This window comes from Eutrema salsugineum, unplaced genomic scaffold (genome assembly GCF_000478725.1).
Source record: "Eutrema salsugineum unplaced genomic scaffold, Eutsalg1_0 scaffold_9, whole genome shotgun sequence".
Lineage (NCBI taxonomy): Eukaryota > Viridiplantae > Streptophyta > Magnoliopsida > Brassicales > Brassicaceae > Eutrema > Eutrema salsugineum.
In genome coordinates, this window is record NW_006256342.1 from 1,116,889 (window position 1) to 1,135,546 (window position 18,658).

An 18,658-nucleotide genomic window follows, 5' to 3' on the forward strand; every position below is an offset into this window, starting at 1 on the left:
CACACAAAATAAACCCAGATCTGGTTAATCAAATAAAGCTTAAATAATAAACCTACAAGATGAAATATCTAAGAATCAGAACAATTTCTCGCAATAATAAACTTTCACATAATACAAAGAAGTGATATGTCGCTCCATGACATTTGATTTCAAAATTTTTAAAAAAGACTCGTGCTGGTAGTTTCAATGGTTTTTATGCCTACTTCTTAGATATTTTAAACATGACATTTTAAACTATTAGTGAAACTACAAGCAAGGTTTGAGCATGACATTTTAAACATATAAGATCAATTTCAAATTTGTGATTAAATTTTTTGAATTTTATTATTAGAAACTTCAACATTTTCATTTTCAATAACTCCTCAAACAAACTAAAAAAAAAAAAAAATCTAAATGAGAAATTGATGAAAATATGGCATTGTGCATTGAGTCCAAAACGTGAGATCACATAAAGCCTCTGGAATGGCAATTGGGCAATAAACCGAATAAGTTAAATACAAGATGGGCCTTCAGAAAATACTGATAGGCGTTAATTGGGTTATGAGCCCATTTTCCAATTTTAGAAGTATGAACATAAATAAAAAAATATAAAGCGTTTAAATAAATGAATACTGAAAAGTATACATAAGATACGAATACGACATACCGTATTTCACAACGTATCAAAAAGTGTAGAGTTTGGAAGAAGAGAAAACAAAAAAACAAAAAACAAAGCAAAGAGGTATATCATCGTTGACGTAGCAGGTCAAAGAAATGTCTGATGATTAGCCGTTAATCATATCCTTCTCGCCTTAATCATAGCTTGCTAAACGGAAATTGGAGGTGTGAAATCATCGATCAAAAACTGTAGTGAAAGGGGAGAAAACCCTAGTTTGTGTAGATTTCTTGGGTAATGCCTGGCGTGATGAACAGATTGAGGAATTTGGATGCTTACCCTAAAATCAACGATGATTTTTATAGCCGTTCACTTTCCGGTGGACTCATCACACTGGTCTCTTCCATCTTCATGCTGATTCTCTTCTTCTCCGAGCTTCGTAAGCTTCAATTTCCGAGGATCTTTAACTTTTTGCTTAGCTTTCAATCCAATATTGGATGCTAGCTTTGTCACAGTTTAACAAAGTTCCAATTTTTCTCACTTTAGCTTGTTTTTCTTAGGACTTTATCTTCACCCTGTTACTGAGTCTCAGCTTCGTGTTGATACGTCAAGAGGAGAGAAGCTTCGCATCAATGTAAAAACAAAAAAAAAAAATTGTTCCTTGTTGCTAAACTTGAAATCTTCTTTAGTGATGGGTACTTCTTTCTTTTACTTGATGAGATAACTTACTATTTTTAATCATTTGCAGTTCGATGTTACTTTCCCTGCTCTTGCTTGTTCGATTATTAGCCTTGATTCCATGGATATCAGCGGAGAGCAACACCTCGATGTGGTTTGTGTTTACTGTCTACTCTTGCCATTACGTTTTACAAAGTCATGATGAATTTGTTCGTGAATTGCAGAGGCATGATATAGCTAAAAGAAGGTTAGACTCTTCTGGCAATGTTATAGAGACAAGACAAGATGGAATCGGTCATACAAAGGTTGGCTGCCTTTTTCTCAAGGATTGAAAAAAAATGTGTTTCTCCTCTGTATTTCTTATTATATGATCTTCTCGTTTCCACAGATTGAAAATCCATTACAAAGACATGGTGGCAGGCTAGAGCATAATGAAACATACTGTGGTTCCTGTTATGGAGCTGAAGCGGTAAGCCTTCTTTCCAAAGGTTAAGAAGAATGTACACTTACGTGTAATTTAACTTTGCAATAGAGAGGCTTTAACAATTTTTTTTAGTTGATTGTATACAAACATCTCATTTTGATTTTATTATATGTAGTGAAAATTTTTCTTACCTCTCTTGCTTTTGGTATATTTGGAATCTAATTTCTGTTTCTTAATACTCTGCAGACAGATGAAGAGTGTTGTAATTCATGTGAGGAAGTTGGTGAAGCTTATCGGAAGAAAGGTTGGGCCATGTCAGACCCTGAGATCATTGACCAGGTATGGTAACGTGGCTTTCATGATGTATAGCTTTGCTGGTCTTGTTTGCTGAACTAGCTCAATCTCAGTTGTTTCCGTAGCCTGTATATACTGCGAGTTTAGTCCATCCAGTTGTGTGATATTTACTCGTTTGATCTCAGTGTAAAAGAGAAGGTTTTGTTCAAAGGGTTAAGGACGAGGAAGGAGAAGGTTGTAATATTTATGGTTTCTTGGAAGTTAATAAAGTGGCTGGGAGTTTTCATTTCGTTCCTGGGAAAACCTTCCGTCATTCAGGATTTCATTTACAAGATCTGTTAGCGTTCCAGGGAGACACTTACAATGTGAGCTAAGAACCATTTCCGTTTATGTCTCTTATAGTTTATAGCTTTGTAGTATAATATGCCCACAATAAGTCTGACCTATTGTATCTTCTTGCACAGATAAGCCACAAGGTTAACAGGCTGACCTTCGGAGACTATTTCCCTGGTGTAGTGAATCCTTTAGATAGGTAACCTATTTTCTGTCTGGTGCGATTACTCGATAAACCAAATCATCATATCTTCCTGACCTTTATTCTTGGTTTATCAGTGTTCAGTGGACTCAAGAGACACTGAATGGCATGTACCAATATTTTATCAAGGTTTGCCTTTAGACAGCCATTTCCACATCTAATTGTTTGGGGATTTCCTCTGTATCTTAAGTTCGGTTTACTGATACCTATGGGTAGTAGGAAGAGAGTTATGAGGATATTTCGCTCAAATAATTCATTGAAACGCCTATAATAACTGGCCTAACATTCAGATGCGATGATCATACATTTGATTGATGTTTCTGTTTCTTTAACGTGAGATTGCAGGTTGTACCGACCGAATACACAGATGTTAAAGAGCATATTATTCAGTCAAACCAGGTTAAGAAACTACCTCTCAGACCACACCCTCTGACTTGGCTGTAACTTTCTCTTAAAATCGTCTTGACCTACACGTAATATATCTAAAAACTGGGGTTTCTGGTTTGCTTGGCAGTTCTCTGTGACTGAACATTTCGAGAAAACGGAAGCAGGACACACTCAGTCACTGCCTGGTGTTTTCTTTTTCTATGATCTTTCTCCAATCAAGGTATCTCGGAATTGATAGTGATGAATACGTGTATGTGTTACTATTTTATCATCATTTCTAACATTTTGCTTTTGATTGTTGCAGGTGATTTTTACGGAGCAGCATGTGGAGTTCTTGCACTTCCTCACCAATGTTTGCGCTATAGTAGGAGGTGTGATGATCTCTCTATCTCTTCTCTAATCAATATACTTTTGTAGATGTGATAATCATCAAATCTAACAGTTTTGGTTTATCGTTTGCATACTATTAGGCATTTTCACGGTATCCGGAATCATTGATTCATTCATATATCATGGACAAAGGGCGATAAAGAAAAAGATGGAAATCGGTAAATTCGGCTGAGTTATACAACCCATTGATCGGTAACAAGGAGCAGCTCAAGAAGCTTGGATTTTACAAGTGTTGTATGGTTATCAATTCTGATTAGAGTTGCAGAAACTAGTGCACTTTTTTGGAAGAAAAAAAACTCAAGATTACCACTTTAAATTGTCTATAGTTGGCCCTGTTTCTCTTATTTAATGTGAGTGTCTTGTATTAGATTCAAAATTAATCTCGGGATCTGTTAATTTGTAATTGTCAAATGTTTTGGTTTAAGTTGTCAACAAAATCGTTGAATCGTTCTTCTAAGCTTAAATCCAAACTAATTAATAGAATGGATACAACTAGAAGATTGATAACTAATTTTTTTTCAACATCACACATGAGTGGATAATAATGGTGTTAGCGAATTCAATGCAGTGCTATAGATGCAACAACTTTTATACAAACATGGTTTGAAAAATGCGTGTGAAAGAGAAGAGAAGAGTAGTGTGAACATAATCTCTGGTGGGTTCCTTTGGTGTTGTGTGCCTTTCAAACTTTCCATCTTTATGCTTCCTTTGCGTAATTTGGAATTCTCCTCTCTGTACTACTTGTAATATACTACTAATGCAGACACATATTGATTCCTCTGTAATATATTTGTTTCTTTTTCAAAATGGTATTTTTAAACCAACTTAAAAAAAACCTAATATTCTATTATAGTTTTTGATAAAAGTAATTTATTAAAACTTAAATCAACCAGTTAAATACTTAAATACAGTTTTTATTTTCTTGAAATAAGTTGGTATCTAGTTGTTGTTATAATGTATACTGTTCGAAATCATCTAAGCATTGTATAACTAAAAGAGTAACGTATTCACATTTATATAAGAACAATTAAAGGATTCTGTAAAATTTTATGTTGTTTTCCATTATCTTTTTTCTAAGTGCGTACGAACTAAACATCTAGTATAAAATTGTTTTGAATATTGGATAATAGTACATATTAGTTCAAAAACTTAGAGCTCTATTACATCCATCGGCTCTCTCTTTTCTTGGCCTTTTCCTTTAATTTCTTCGAGTCAGCCATTGGAGAAAATCCATATCTACTTTTCTGAATGTGTGATGAAGATTTTTCTGCCGACTTTGTCTTTTTCTACATCACTACAGTGCCATCAAATAACTGGCTTTCTTGATTCTTTTGATTGCAAAATCCAAAATCTTTGTAATAAGTTTGAATAAGTGAATAAATGATTGAAGATGCTGAAAAGCGGCATGGCCGGCCACATCTACCAACACGCGAACCTTCACCACCATTTGTGAATTATAACGGTCAAGAAAATATATACGAGAACGTGCTAGACATATCTCAAAATTTTGTAACGACGAGATATGGAATAAAGAAACGTGTTTAGGGGGATAAATTGTAAATGAATTACAGCATTCGTAAATTTAACTCCACTTATAAACAAATGGCCAAACACAGAAGAAAAAAACTACTAGCGGAACAAAACCGTTGCGCCACCTATTTTATTATGAAGAAAATCGATATACTTACTTCATTGTGTTAATTCTTGAAAATATTTTGCTATTAAACAGTTTTGTTATGTTTTCATTCGAATATGGACCGACGATATTTAACACTTGTAATGGATCTTTGTAAAGATTAAGACTTTTTATATTAATTAGATGACAATATGCGTTTGAACTCCTATGAATCCGACAAATATGAATATATCACTACAAGAAAGATTGGGTTTTACGTCGGCATATATCGACGTAAAATCGACGTAAATTAACGACGAAAAAAAATTCGTCGTAAAACGATCGTCGTAAAACCAAAATCGTCGTAAAATCGTCGTAAAATTACCAACTCCGGAAAATCGTCGTAAAATCGTCGGAAACTATTCGTCGTAAATGCGACGTAAAATTTCCAACGGAAGTACAACGGAAGTACAACGAAAGAACTCTAACATAAAAACGACGTAAAATCAATGTAAAATTACATCGATTTAACAATGATTAGGAGACGAACAATTTCAATTAAAGGAAACTAATTTTTTAATTGTCGATGTTAAATCGTCGTAAATTTTCGACGTAAATTCGACGTAAACTTATTCGACGTAAATTCGTCGTTAAATATTCGACGTTAAATCGACGTAAATTTACGACGAATTTACGTCGATTTATAAATTAAATATTTAATTCGATTTTAATTTAATTAATGAATTTTGAAAATAATAAAAAATTAAAAATAGAAAAAAAACAATTTTAATTCAAAAATAATTTAAAAATAAAAAAAAAATTAATACAAATTGTTTTTTACAAAAAAACCTAATCTACAATGTGATTTCGTAATCGTCGAGGTTCAGATCGACGTCACGAGGAGGCTCTCCGTCTTGGCCGCCCGTCGCTGCTGGACCGTCGTTTCCCGTTTGCACTACCGGAGCCGAAGACTGACCCTGCGTCTGCTGGTCCAATGGTCCAGTACCGGAAGTACCACCGGTCTCAAAGACCCCTCGTGCTCGCTGTTGCCTTGCTCGGATTGCGGTGGCCAACTGCGGAACCGCTTCCGCAATGATGTCGAAGAGACCGTGCATCTCGGTGAGCTCCTGCTTCTGGGCCACTTGCTCATGCCTGAGAGTGGTGATCTCAGCATTGGCCGTAGCAAGCTCCTGGCGAAGCTGACTCGGATCCTCCTGCGTGCGGAATCCGGAAGCCGAGGCGGCAGGACAGTCTCTAATAGAGCCCATCCCTAAGGTTCGGCCCTTCTTCTTCGGAGCAACCTACAAATGGAAAATAAAAACGTTAATTATTTATTAAGTAATAAATATAATAAATTTTTAAAAAAATTGAAATAGATCATACCTCTTCGAAAATCTGGTCTTGCTCAGCGACGGTCAACGGTACTTGGATAGTACCGTCAGGTGTGGCCTGGGTCTCCCGCTCGGCGATCCGCTGCATAGCGGCATTGTAGATCTCCTCGGACCGAGCGTCGACAAAGCTCCCGTCCCTCTTCCGGTGAGTGGTCTCGAAGAGCTTCGTCATTGGAGGTAGTTATCCTCCGTTCTCCTCGGCCTACGAATTAGTAAACATTAGTGAAAAATATTTAATAAATTATAGCAATAAATAAAATTAAATTAAAATAATAATTACTTACTATCATGAGACGTCTTCCCGCAAAAGATATTTGGCCAGAAGTGTGCGGGGTCACTAACTTCTCACCAGTCACCGGATCGACCCGGTTTCGGACGGCCGAACACTTAGCAGCGGTGGTTTGGGCATGCGGGTCCAGCCAGTACGCCTTCAACCCGTTCCAACAGGTAGTGGACATGGAGCTCGGCTTTGCGTCGTCGCCGTCGGTCTCCCATTTCCGCTTCCAATCGGAAACGGTGTTGACTAGGCGTTTCTGCGCCTTCAGCCGGAAAGCTTCGCGGACCGTCTCGTTGATCCCGATGTCCCAGTTCCACCGTTGCTGCAAAAGAAAACAAAAAATTTAGATAAATAATATAAAAGTAAGATTAATTGAATTTTAATACAATTTAAAATGATATAAATAATATTTAAAAAATATTACCGCAAAGCACTTGTACCAGGTGTCGAACGTCTCTTGCGACACCTTGCTCCAATTGTAGTGTGGCTCCACGAAATGACTCTTAATTGTGTCGGAAACGCTCCGACCGACACAATTATCCAAACTAAACCTATGAAACAAAAAAAAAAACTTATTACATTAATATTTAAGTAAATTAAAACATTTGTTTAAAAAAATATAAAAAACTAAAAAGTTTACTTACCAATAAGAGCCTGGTTCCGCTTTTCCGGGAACCAGACGTCGTAAAGCCCCCTGTCCCGGTAGGGCTAGTAAATCCTCAACCGTAAACTGTTCATACGGATGAGGAGGGGCGGGTACCGGTTCGGCAGCCGGCGGTGGAAGTGGTGGTGGAGGCGATGGTGGAGGCGGTGGTGGAGACGGCTCCGCGGTATTCGGAACCTGGAAGGCTCCGGAAGATGAAGGGACATCGGTCCCGGTGTTTCCCGAGGCAGACGCTCGGGAAGAGTGTCCGTCCGCCATGAAATTGATGTAATGCGTCCTCCGTCGAGTCATCGTCTGCAAAACCGATAAAATTTTATTTTTCAAGTTAATTACAATTAATTTTTAATTACGATCCTAAATCTAAGAATTTCTGATCCTAAATCTAACAAATTCCGAGCCTAAACTAATTCCCGACCTAAACCGTTTGAATTTCTAAACTATTTAATAATAAAATAATTTAAACTAATTAAAAAAAATAATTACCTTTTTTTGCGTCAAAATAATTAAAAAAAATAATTACCTTAAATCGTATAAATCATAAAAATTAAGACGGCTGTGTATCCACAAATCGTCGTAAATTCGTCGTAATATTACGACGAATTTACGACGAATTATACCAAAACTGATGAAATTCAAAAATTGAAACATCCATAAGGACATACAAGCATGTCTATTCATGATAAATGTGGTGTGTATAACTTTCTAGCATGTTTACATAACTTAATGAAGAATTTAGTAAGATGTAAGATAAATCCATACATCTTGTGTAAATGTATATAACACCTTAAGATTATTTGATAAACACATATATGTCAAATTTTGAATTTTTTTTTTTTGTTTAGAAAGTTGTTTTACCTTATGAGATGGTAAGACATTTCATTCTCTTCATCAAAATCCCCCCTAAACCCCAGAAAAGATAGATTATAATATTTTGTGGTTACATTTCGTCGTAATCTCGATAGTATTTTACGACGGATTTACGACGATAACACCCATTCGTCGTAAATTCGTTGTAATAAAACCACATTTTTACAAGTTCCTGAACCTTATACTACAGACCCTTATATAATACATCAGTTTACTTAGGAAAATAAACCCAAAAACCATTCTGTAAGTTGGGAAAGCTAAACCCTATAGGGTTTAGGGTTTGCGTTTTACGACGAATTTACGACGAATTCCAAAAAATCGTCGTAAATTCGTCGTAAAAGTCAACATATGTCCAAGTCAACACTTTAACAAATTTTCATCAACATTTAATTAGTTTTCATTAATTGGCTTTAATTAATGTTACATTGAAACGTTCAAAGCATGCAATTAAATGTCAACATATTTAATTAGTCTTCATCAACATTTTCCTCGGTGTCCTCATCATCATTGTCATCATCATCACTGCTTGTTTGAAATTCGTCAGCACCTTCTTCAGTTTCGTCCCCATGTAGATCTTCAACTTGTCGATTACGTGGATCAATTAAAAGAACATTTTCTTCAACATCAGGTGCTGTAATGTCGACACAATCATCTTGTTGCATTGGCGGGAGATCTACACCATCAATTATACCCCTTGGAGCAACTTTGACAACCGCCAGCCATGAAATTCCCGTATTCCGAACTCGAGGATATGGAACAAAGGTGACTTGTTCTGCTTGAGATGCAAGTATAAAAGGCTCGAACTTATTGTATCGCCGAGATGCGTTTACATCTACCACTCCGAATTTGTTAATTCGCACTCCACGACCTACCGTAGGATCAAACCAATCACATTTGAATAGAACAGTTTTCATTCTGACTAATCCGGGGTATTCCACTTCAATTATCTCTTTGATGATCCCATAAAAGTCTACTTCACCTCGTACACAAACTCCATAGTTTGTAGTTGCCCGGTGTTAAAATGTTTCCAAGATTTCCCGTCAGACGGGTGAGTCATTTTGCCATCTGTTTGTGAATGTTCCGCATGCCATCTCATCGACGCAGCTGTCCGTTCGGATTGATATAGTCTTTTTAACCTATCAGTGATAGGAAGATACCACATTCGTTGGTAAGGAATCTTCTTACGACCAGCAATTTGCGGTCTATATCTTGGCTTTTGGCAGAAACGACATTCTTCAAGCTTCTCATCATCTCTCCAAAAAAGCATACAATTATCAACACAAACATCAATCATCTCAGAAGGCTATCCAAGACTAAAAACCAGCTTCTGAATTTCATAATACGTTTCAGCAGCCAAATTATCATCTGGCAAATACTCTTTAATAAGATCTGCCCAATCGTTCATGCAAACTTCAGATAGATTATGATCAGTTTTTATTGTCATCATCCGAGCTGCCAATGATAATTTTGATAAACCTTCCCTACATCCCTCGTACAGAGGCTGTTTTGCTGCGTTTAACATATCATAAAAGCGTTTCGCATCTGCATTGGGCTCCTCAACAGTATCAGCATGTGTTTCATGAAATGCATCAGTAATCATTTCATGCATCCTATCATGATCTTCACCCTGAACTTGACTACTTTGATAATCATTGGACGCTTCAAAATCCACATGTTCTTGATGATTACTACTACTCCGTGCAGCCATCTGACCACTACTTTGACCATATCCCTCTCCATGCTGATACCAAATAAAGTATTGGGGGCATGAACCCTCTATTCAATTAATGCTGCCAGACAGTGTCAATAAGAATATGTTTCCTATTTTTGCATTTCACACAAGGACAATACATTTTGCCGCTTTCAATTACAGTTTCCAGAAGGCCGGCTTGGTACATGAATATTTCCAATCCGTTTTTGAAGTCTTCAGTCAACGACCCATCACCATTTTTGGGCGTATACATCCACTTTCGTAGATCGTATATAGACATTTCAAAAACAAATATTTGACTTTTTGTTTCTGAAATTTGATAGAAATTTCAACTACTAAAAATTTTACTTAAACATTCAAAGACTCAAAAAATTTGTGTCTTTATATGTTTTTTTGGTTGATGGAATAATGAGAGAAGAAAGGGTATATATAGAATTTTTTGTTTGGTTACCAACATATTACCATTGCATATTTACATCAAATTTACATCGATTTTACGTCAACTACAAGATAGAGGACAATTCGTCGTATTATCGATGTAAATATTACGACAAGATTACGACGAAATAAAATTCGTTCTTTATTCGTCGTAATATCGTCGTAACATTACGACGATTTTACTAGGGTTATTTTTTACGTCGAATTTACGACGAAATTTTTTATCGTCGTAAATACGACGTAATGTCGTCGTAAATTTACGACGACTACAAATCGTCGTAAATAATTCGACGGAAAAGCCCCTCTTTCTTGTAGTGTATGATTAATACGTATGTTTACAAAGATCCATTACAAGTGATAATTATCGTCGGTCCATATTCGAATGAGTAACTACCAAGTCAATATCAACCGGGTTTTAGGGTTACTCTGACGGATCATGCATGAGATATAACTTTGTCTTCAATCAAATAGTTACTTGTAAACACACGTTACTACTAGGAATTATTTTATACAATTAGGGTTAGATATTCTATGCTGGCTAAAATGATCAAATTTACGATTATTTAAATCCATGACAAACCGGACCAAATCAGGTATTTCAAAAATGCATTATTGCTTTTTGATTATACACGGTGCCTTGCTTAACAACAAGAAAACGAGACTCAATAAGTGCTTCAATACGACGTAAAATATTAATTCGTCAAATAGCCAAATAGATAAAAATGCAATAAACAACAACAAAGGGACGACTTCATTAAGATGATAATAATACATAAGAAGAAAAGAAATTACATAAACTGAAAATCTGTGGCATGGTCGAGCATGACAAAAAACCGCAAGCTGGACCGACACAGAGATTGATTATACAAACAGAATATTAACATACGAAATTTACCCACTAATCATAATATAATTAAATACTCTAGTAGCCACTCGCTGCAATTTCCAAAAACTCCATTGCAGGCGGCTTCTAAATTCCCTATTTTACCCTTAATCGGATCAAGAAGAAGACAGAATCGAATCCCAATCGATCTCATACGACGGATACTTCTCCAACGAGAAGGTCTCGTTCCACTGCGGCGGCTCCTCCGTGTCAGCGAAGGTCAGATCCGACAACGGCGATGACCCGGCGGACTCAACGAACGGTGGAGATCCAGCGATCGAATTCGAATTCTCCTCCGTCTTGACTTTCTCCGGTTGATCTGCCGGCGAAACCGTCTCTGTTTTCTTCTGCGTCACCGTCGAGGCACGTTTCTTCGATGGCTTCGTCGATTTGTCCTGTTTCTGAGTCTCCGCCATGCTCTGACAAATAGCTTCGAGCTTAGCGTCGACTGTGGAGTGAAGAGGTTTGTACTCGCCGAATTCGCCTCCGATGTGGGATCCGTTGTGACGTAGGTTAGGGAAGTTAAGCCGGGCGAAATCGCCGCGCAGCTTATACGCCGCCTTATCGTAGGCCAACGCTGCTTCCTCCGCCGTGTCAAAGGTCCCGAGCCAGAGACGAGTTCGGTTCCTCGGCAAACGGATCTCAGCCACCCATTTTCCCCAGTGACGCTGCCTGACACCTCTGTATAACTTCGTCGGCTTCGGCGGAGAAACACCTGATCCGTATGCGAAGCAAGATCCGGCGACTCCAGATTGCTTCATCAGTAACGGCTTTGGGCTGAGAAGATTCGAGAAAGAGTTGATCTGAGAATGGTGGTGCGTGGGAGGAAGAGGAAGAGCATGGTTCTTCTGGATCTGAGACTGGATCTGGTGAATTTGGGAAGAAGATAGGTTATTTAGCCCGATTAATGACCCGGTTTGCTGGAGATCCGACCCGTATGAAAACGGCTGGGTCGTGAACGTCGAACAGTCAACATCCGGGTAATATCCGGGGAAGGTAGAGAGAGGAGGAGGAGGAAGAGAAAACGCAGACGCTGCGGGATGAAGAAACGCAGACGCCGAAGAAGAAGAAGAAGATTCGGAAACGCTTTTGATATAAGGTACAAGCGCTTCCATGAGTTCACCACCACCAAAGGAATTTGATTGTTGAACTGTTCTGCTACTGTACAAATTCATAGCAGCTTCCATCACAAAATAAGAAAGAAAAAGAAATTTGAATCCGAAAAATTCACCTGATTCTTATCAAAAGTAAAGAACAGGGTTTTCCGAGAAAATTCAAGAAAAAAAAGTGGATCAAAAAGGTTTGAAATAGGCAACCTTTGTGTAGATCCAAAAGGAGGGAACAAAAAATTACCCTCGACTAAATCTATGAAAAAAAAGAAGATAAATTCAGAAGAAGTTATGAAAAAATATCTCGTTCTGAAAATACCTTACTTTCAACTAAAAACAAAGCGAAAAAATACAGTTTCATAAGCTTGAATTTCTGTATGAATATGCAATCAAAACCATTCAAACATAAACCAAACCCAGAAACCGATTTATGTTTTTCTTCTTTTTTGAAAGACAGATGTTTAACAGAAAGGGATCGAAGAGCGTGGGAAAACAGATTTGGTGGGGGTTGCAAAGAGAAAATCGAAAATTCAATATCAAATCAGAGAAACAATTGCAATTATAATATAACAAATTTTTTTTTAATTTGGGAGGACACTCAGTTTTTATTTTGTAGTGAATTTACTCTCACCTCACCGATGCTCTAACCTCAGCAGCTTGGCTCCCGTTTATATAGTGGGAGTTGTCTCCTCACACTGTTTTCCATTTTTTATTCATATTATTTTCGTATTTTGCGTTTCTTCTTACTACGATATTTTCCATTTATTAAGCAACTTTTTTCACTTCGAGAAATTAAGTGAGTAACTTGAATTTAAATTAGTCCACCGAAAACTTGTCGTTAAAGTTATCTCTACTTTCTATTAATGGAATGTTTATTCATAATTCATAGATGTATATCAAATTTTGATATTGTACACTTATACATGTTCACGATTGATTTTTTTTTTAAAAGAGTATTCTTTTCATGTTCACGCGATAGATCCACATGAGTAGTAAATAATACTGTCAGGCACAGTAAAATTTAACGCCAGATTTTAGAAAAGAAATAAAAAATCTTGAAACGAACGCTAGATTTTAGCAAAAAAAAAAAAAAAAAAAAAGACCAACGTGAATCGTGATACTTCTTATCTTTTACAAACAACTGAACATTTCTAATTTTTACTAGTTTAAGTTATTTATTTCGATTTAATAAAATCAGAAAAGGGGAAAATTTAGATCAATCATATTTCTGAATTCTGTTAAATAAATTTTTATAATCTGACTACCTGAGCGAGGTAAAACAGTTGTTCACTAACCAGCGAGACGGTAGAGAAATGACATCCGGCTAATGAGTAAACGACGCGTGTGATACATACAGAGAAGTAACTGTCAGGTGTCGTAAGTTCAATACACGTGTCCCCATATCATTCGTGATTTGTGGAGTCAATAGTCACAGCTGATTTTGTTGACCGTTTTCTCTGCTTGTGTTCACACTGCTCAATTGCTTGCTTGTTAGTTTTTTTTTTTTGTCGACTTGCTTGTTAGTTTAACATAATTATATTGGACAAAATATAAGTAAACATAAAAAAGATTATTACCATAAGCAGGACAGCTACAATATTTTGGGTCGCTCCATTACAAAGATTGAATTAATAAAAGTATAAAACTATAAAAGTCGTTGTCTTTTTCATATATTTAGATTTACAGACCCCTCGTAACAGAATTCTGATATTTTACATATTAAATTATTTAGATTTACAGCGCTCTTAAAACATGATGAGTTGAAATTTTTTTTTTTTTTTGAAAGAAGAGTTGAAAAATATTCCAGAAATGCAACATTTGATTATTTTTTGTATTTATTTTAAATATTTTTCAGCTATTATAACAAAAAGGAACAAAACTTAATTGTCCAGCGAAGAAAAAAAAGGAATCTTAAATATAAATATTAAGACTACTATTTAAAATGTATCTAACTTTAGATCAACACATATTTCACATATATTCTATTTTTTCACAATGATTTTTTTTTTTGTAAGTAAATTTTTGTGATGATATTATTTTCCAATATTATCTGGTGTTATATGGACTTCAATATGTTTTGCTGTACTATTTTAATTTAAAAGTAATAATTGGTTTGTGTCGTTGACTAAATTTCATAAGATATAATTAGGAAGATATACATATCACATTACATATATACCGAAGTTTAAACGACTCGTTTATTTGTTTATTTTTGTTTCTCTAATATGCCATGGTATTATATTTTGGTATTGTTTACCTATACGATTTTGATCCTTAGATGATTGCTAAAGGTAGCGGTGAAAGCGGAGCGGATATCCTAGATATTGAGGATATCCGTTATCCGTTCCGCTCCGTCCAGATCATCACTTTTCTGATTCGTATCCACTTTGTAATTATTTGGATATCTACTTTTTGAATATCCGGCAAAAATCCAAATATTTGCCGGATATCTGATCCGCTCTTTAAAAAATATTTTAATAATAATATATTTAAAATAAAAATAAAAAAATTCAAAATTTAGTAAAAAATAACAATATATTTTTTAAAAAGTATATATCTATAATAATAAAATTTAATATCTATAATAATAAAATGTATTAACAATAGTTCAAAAAAATTACATCTATATATAATAATTATACAGTTTATATGAATTATTATCTATATATATACATATATATTTAAACCGGAACGGAGCAGATATCCGTCTGAATTTATTTTAATATTTGTGATTTGCTTCGTTTTTAACGGATATTCAATTTTAGTATTTGTTTTGCTCTGTAAAATAATATACAGATTTTTCGGATCAAATCAAAACGAATAACGGATCAAAGCAAATCTAATAGATATTTTGCCCAGCTTTAGCTAAAGGTACGTAGATGTCAAACTTGATGTACCTTGAATATAGAAGCTTGAAACAAACAAACACAAAAAATAAGATCTTGATAACAAATTTTCATTATGAATTAATTATGTGCCAATTAAATGCTTGATTAGTATTCAAAATCGAGTGGCATTTAAAACGAAAGCATAGAACATGTTTTGGTTTTAGATCTAAACGTGGTAATTATGTATAAAAATTTGCTCTAACAACGGTAGATATATATATGCAACTTTATCAACGTTATATATATAATCATTATGTGAATATAAGAGATAGTAGTGGTGATTTTATAATTACAAAAATTCTGGTAATAATGATAAGGAAGAGATAAGAATAAGATGGTGAGTGACGGCACAGGTCTGCTTCCAAAACAGCTGTGATATTCTTATTAATGGGTCACCTAATTCCTCCTCACCCCTCTGTATTTTATTACGTTCTTGTTAGTGGAGACAAAGAGAGACATTGTTTAGGAACAAAAATTAATCTTGGCTCGGAATCAACTATTTGATAAATTTTTTTTTTAACTATTTGATTATTTAAGAAATAGACTACAAACGAATATGGTTCAAAATTCGAATATCGACGCCATGTAAGAAATAATAGTTGGAATTAAGAAAAATATTCTAAGACGCCGATAGTGACATAGATTTACATCACTGTTTAATATATAAAATTGTTGTTTAGTCGCAAGTAATGATCATGATAATTATAATGGGTAGCTTAGACTTTAGTGGCGATAAATTGTTACAAAAATAATAAGAAGTCTCTAGAGGGTTAGAAATGGATTGGCGGAGAACTCCACCATTATCATTACCATATTTTATCAACATTTTTAAATTCCTCCATTTTTTAAGCTCAAGTCCGAACCTTTCGCCATCTTATCTGGTGGTGTATTTTATTCCGAGCCGCATTTTCCAGATAACTCAAATTTATCGCTATTATCAAAGGTCTAACTTTAATTCAAATGCCCGACCACAAAAAAAAAAAAGATTCCGATTAGCTCGTGCAATGTCCATGGTTAAGTTTCTGAATATATCTATGCAGAAAAAATCGAGTTCAAATTCGATAACCTGCACGGGTGTGGTTAGAAATATTGAGACAAAAACGCAACATCAATTATCATGGAGACAAGGCATAATACAAACCGTTTTTTTCTCATAATACAAACATGCTACTTATTAATATTCCCTCCGTTTTACGAAGAGTGTCGTTTTAAGGTTTTATTTTTGTTTTATAAAGAGTGTCGTTTTATACTTTTGATTTAATGTATTAATTAGAGAAAAAATAATTATTTAATGCATTAATAAAGGGCAAAGTAATATTTTTAATAGTTTTCTTAATAAGTGTGAAAAATGTTGACACTATTTATAAAACAAAGAGAGTATATAACACTTCACTGTATCTTAATAAATGATCTTTTGAAAAAAGCATGCACATATCATTTATTTGCTAAATACCTGAGTTTTACCTCCCCTTTTAGTCAACGAGTTTTACTTATTTCTATGTTATTAGTAAATTATTAATGGAAAAAACAAAGAAATTACCATGAAGAACAAATAAGACTCTAGATAATAAATATAAAATAGAATCGAGAAAATGTGATAGTTCTCTTTGAAATTTTGTTCATCCCTTATTTCTACCACTTGTATTTAAAAATGAGAAACTAGCTAGTGGCGTCTTGACGTCAAAAAAGAAGAAGAAGCTAGTGGCGTCTTGGATATATAAACAAGATTATATTTCCAAAAGTTATTTTGTTTGTTGTATACATAACGAAAACAGTCAGATGTCAAACAAAAAAAATATAACGAGACAGCGAGCATTCAGCAGAGGAGCATGGAATACGCGAGGCGAGGTAGGGGAGGCATGTGGGAAGCACGTGACCATATTGAACACCTAAGTCGTTTGCGGCGACGGCGGAAGAAGCTTCGAGTTCTGACTAAAATTGCGGCGGATCTGCGCGCTAAAGAAAAAAAAAACAAAATTTATGTTTTGTATACAGCTTAGATTCCTAAATACTAATATTAAGCATAAAATGTTAAGCAACCCGCATTACAAAAAAAAAAAACGGAAGCTATTTTGAAGGCTGCTTAAGAAAATAGTTTATGCTAAGGCAATTGAGTCTAGTTACCTAGTTAGTATTAAATTAGGTTTTAGAAATTGTATTAAAAATATGTAGCCTACTCACATGTTAATCAATAACAAAAACCTTAACAGTAATGGTTCAAAAATAATTGATAATTTTGAAAAATGATAGTAACGTGTCCATAACAATCGATGACTTTCAAAATAATTAAAAACCTATAACTAAATTAAAGTCAAATTAGCTAGACCATATATATATGAATATGGAAAATCACGTTTCTTGTTGGGGTTGAATATACACGACTTTTCGTATACTGAAAGAGCAAGATTTTTTTAAAAAAAAAGAAGAGCAAGATTCCGGTAGAAAAACTCACAAAAAGAGCTGGAAATGGCTTTTGTACACAAGTATTTGTTTTTTTTTTGTTGTATACGAAATTTCACATGGGACAATACGAGTGCCATGAGGAATAATTAGCGGAGCATGCCATGAGGAAATGAAATTGTCAACTGCATAGTGCATCCTCTAATTAGCTGTTTATGAGAATTAAAATTGACAGCGTCTTAATTAAGCCACAAAATCCATCCTTTATTTTGACGGCATATGTCCATCTAATCTACAGATTTGTAGTTCATTTAAATCCGACTATGCACTTTCAAATTTTATCAATATATAGCTCTAACATTTTGATTGTTTTAATTTTATTATTTTCAATGGCTTTTATTCAGAATACAAATAACTGGACTCCTCATAAGATTAACGAAAAAGCTGTTACTTGGAAAATTGGAGGATATACCATTCCTTGAATATAATTTTCACAAGTTCACCTTCAGATTTACCTCAACAGTAAACCCAATACTAAAAGTTTCAACGTAACATCTCGGGGTGCTAATTAATGGTCACCAATATGCAAAACCCATAATCGAGGAGGCGCTATTTGACATTTATATAAAATGAATAAGCATTTTTTACTCTTGAAATACTCAGGATACGTCATGATTTATTTACTATTTTATATTTTTATGATAAGAAAATTTAAAATTCGAATCCAGATTATTCTCTCTTTTTATGAAACATATGTTACTCAAATATCTTTTAGTATACTAAATAAAGTTTGATTGGTAATTTCGTACTCTTTGTTTTGTTTGTTTGGTTTAAAAGAAATAACTACCATATTAAATCCATATCTAAAGTTCAATTTGAATACTTTTAATTTTTGGTTTATTCGATTTTAGAACATAATTTATATACTTGATACCAACAAAACTCAGAAGCTATTTCCTGTAACTTCAACTATTTATAACTGTTTATCACTTTTTCTAAACGCTAAAACGCCATACCATTATAGATTAGCAATAGGACCCATAATAAAAGTGTTTTTAAAGGCACTAGTTGTCTGGCATCGCTTCTGAAAAACATTATAAATGCAATAAATA

At 34.7% G+C, this 18,658-nt stretch overlaps 2 protein-coding genes across 2 annotated transcripts; one reads left to right on the forward strand and one right to left on the reverse strand.

Annotated features, from left to right (window-relative positions):
- The first annotated feature begins 687 nt into the window (after positions 1-687).
- On the forward strand, positions 688-3,756 carry LOC18009475 (endoplasmic reticulum-Golgi intermediate compartment protein 3). Its single transcript, XM_006389963.2, has 13 exons — positions 688-1,034; positions 1,156-1,229; positions 1,344-1,427; positions 1,498-1,578; positions 1,662-1,742; positions 1,944-2,036; positions 2,177-2,356; positions 2,456-2,523; positions 2,604-2,655; positions 2,872-2,925; positions 3,041-3,133; positions 3,218-3,284; positions 3,384-3,756. The coding sequence occupies exons 1-13, from the start codon at positions 893-895 to the stop codon at positions 3,473-3,475; spliced, it is 1,161 nt and encodes a 386-aa protein (XP_006390025.1). The 5' UTR covers positions 688-892; the 3' UTR covers positions 3,476-3,756.
- Positions 3,757-10,996: 7,240 nt separating this feature from the next.
- Positions 10,997-12,896, reverse strand: LOC18009170 (ethylene-responsive transcription factor RAP2-4). Its single transcript, XM_006389964.2, has one exon. The coding sequence runs from the start codon at positions 12,334-12,336 to the stop codon at positions 11,266-11,268; it is 1,071 nt and encodes a 356-aa protein (XP_006390026.1). The 5' UTR covers positions 12,337-12,896; the 3' UTR covers positions 10,997-11,265.
- Between the last annotated feature and the right edge of the window lie 5,762 nt (positions 12,897-18,658).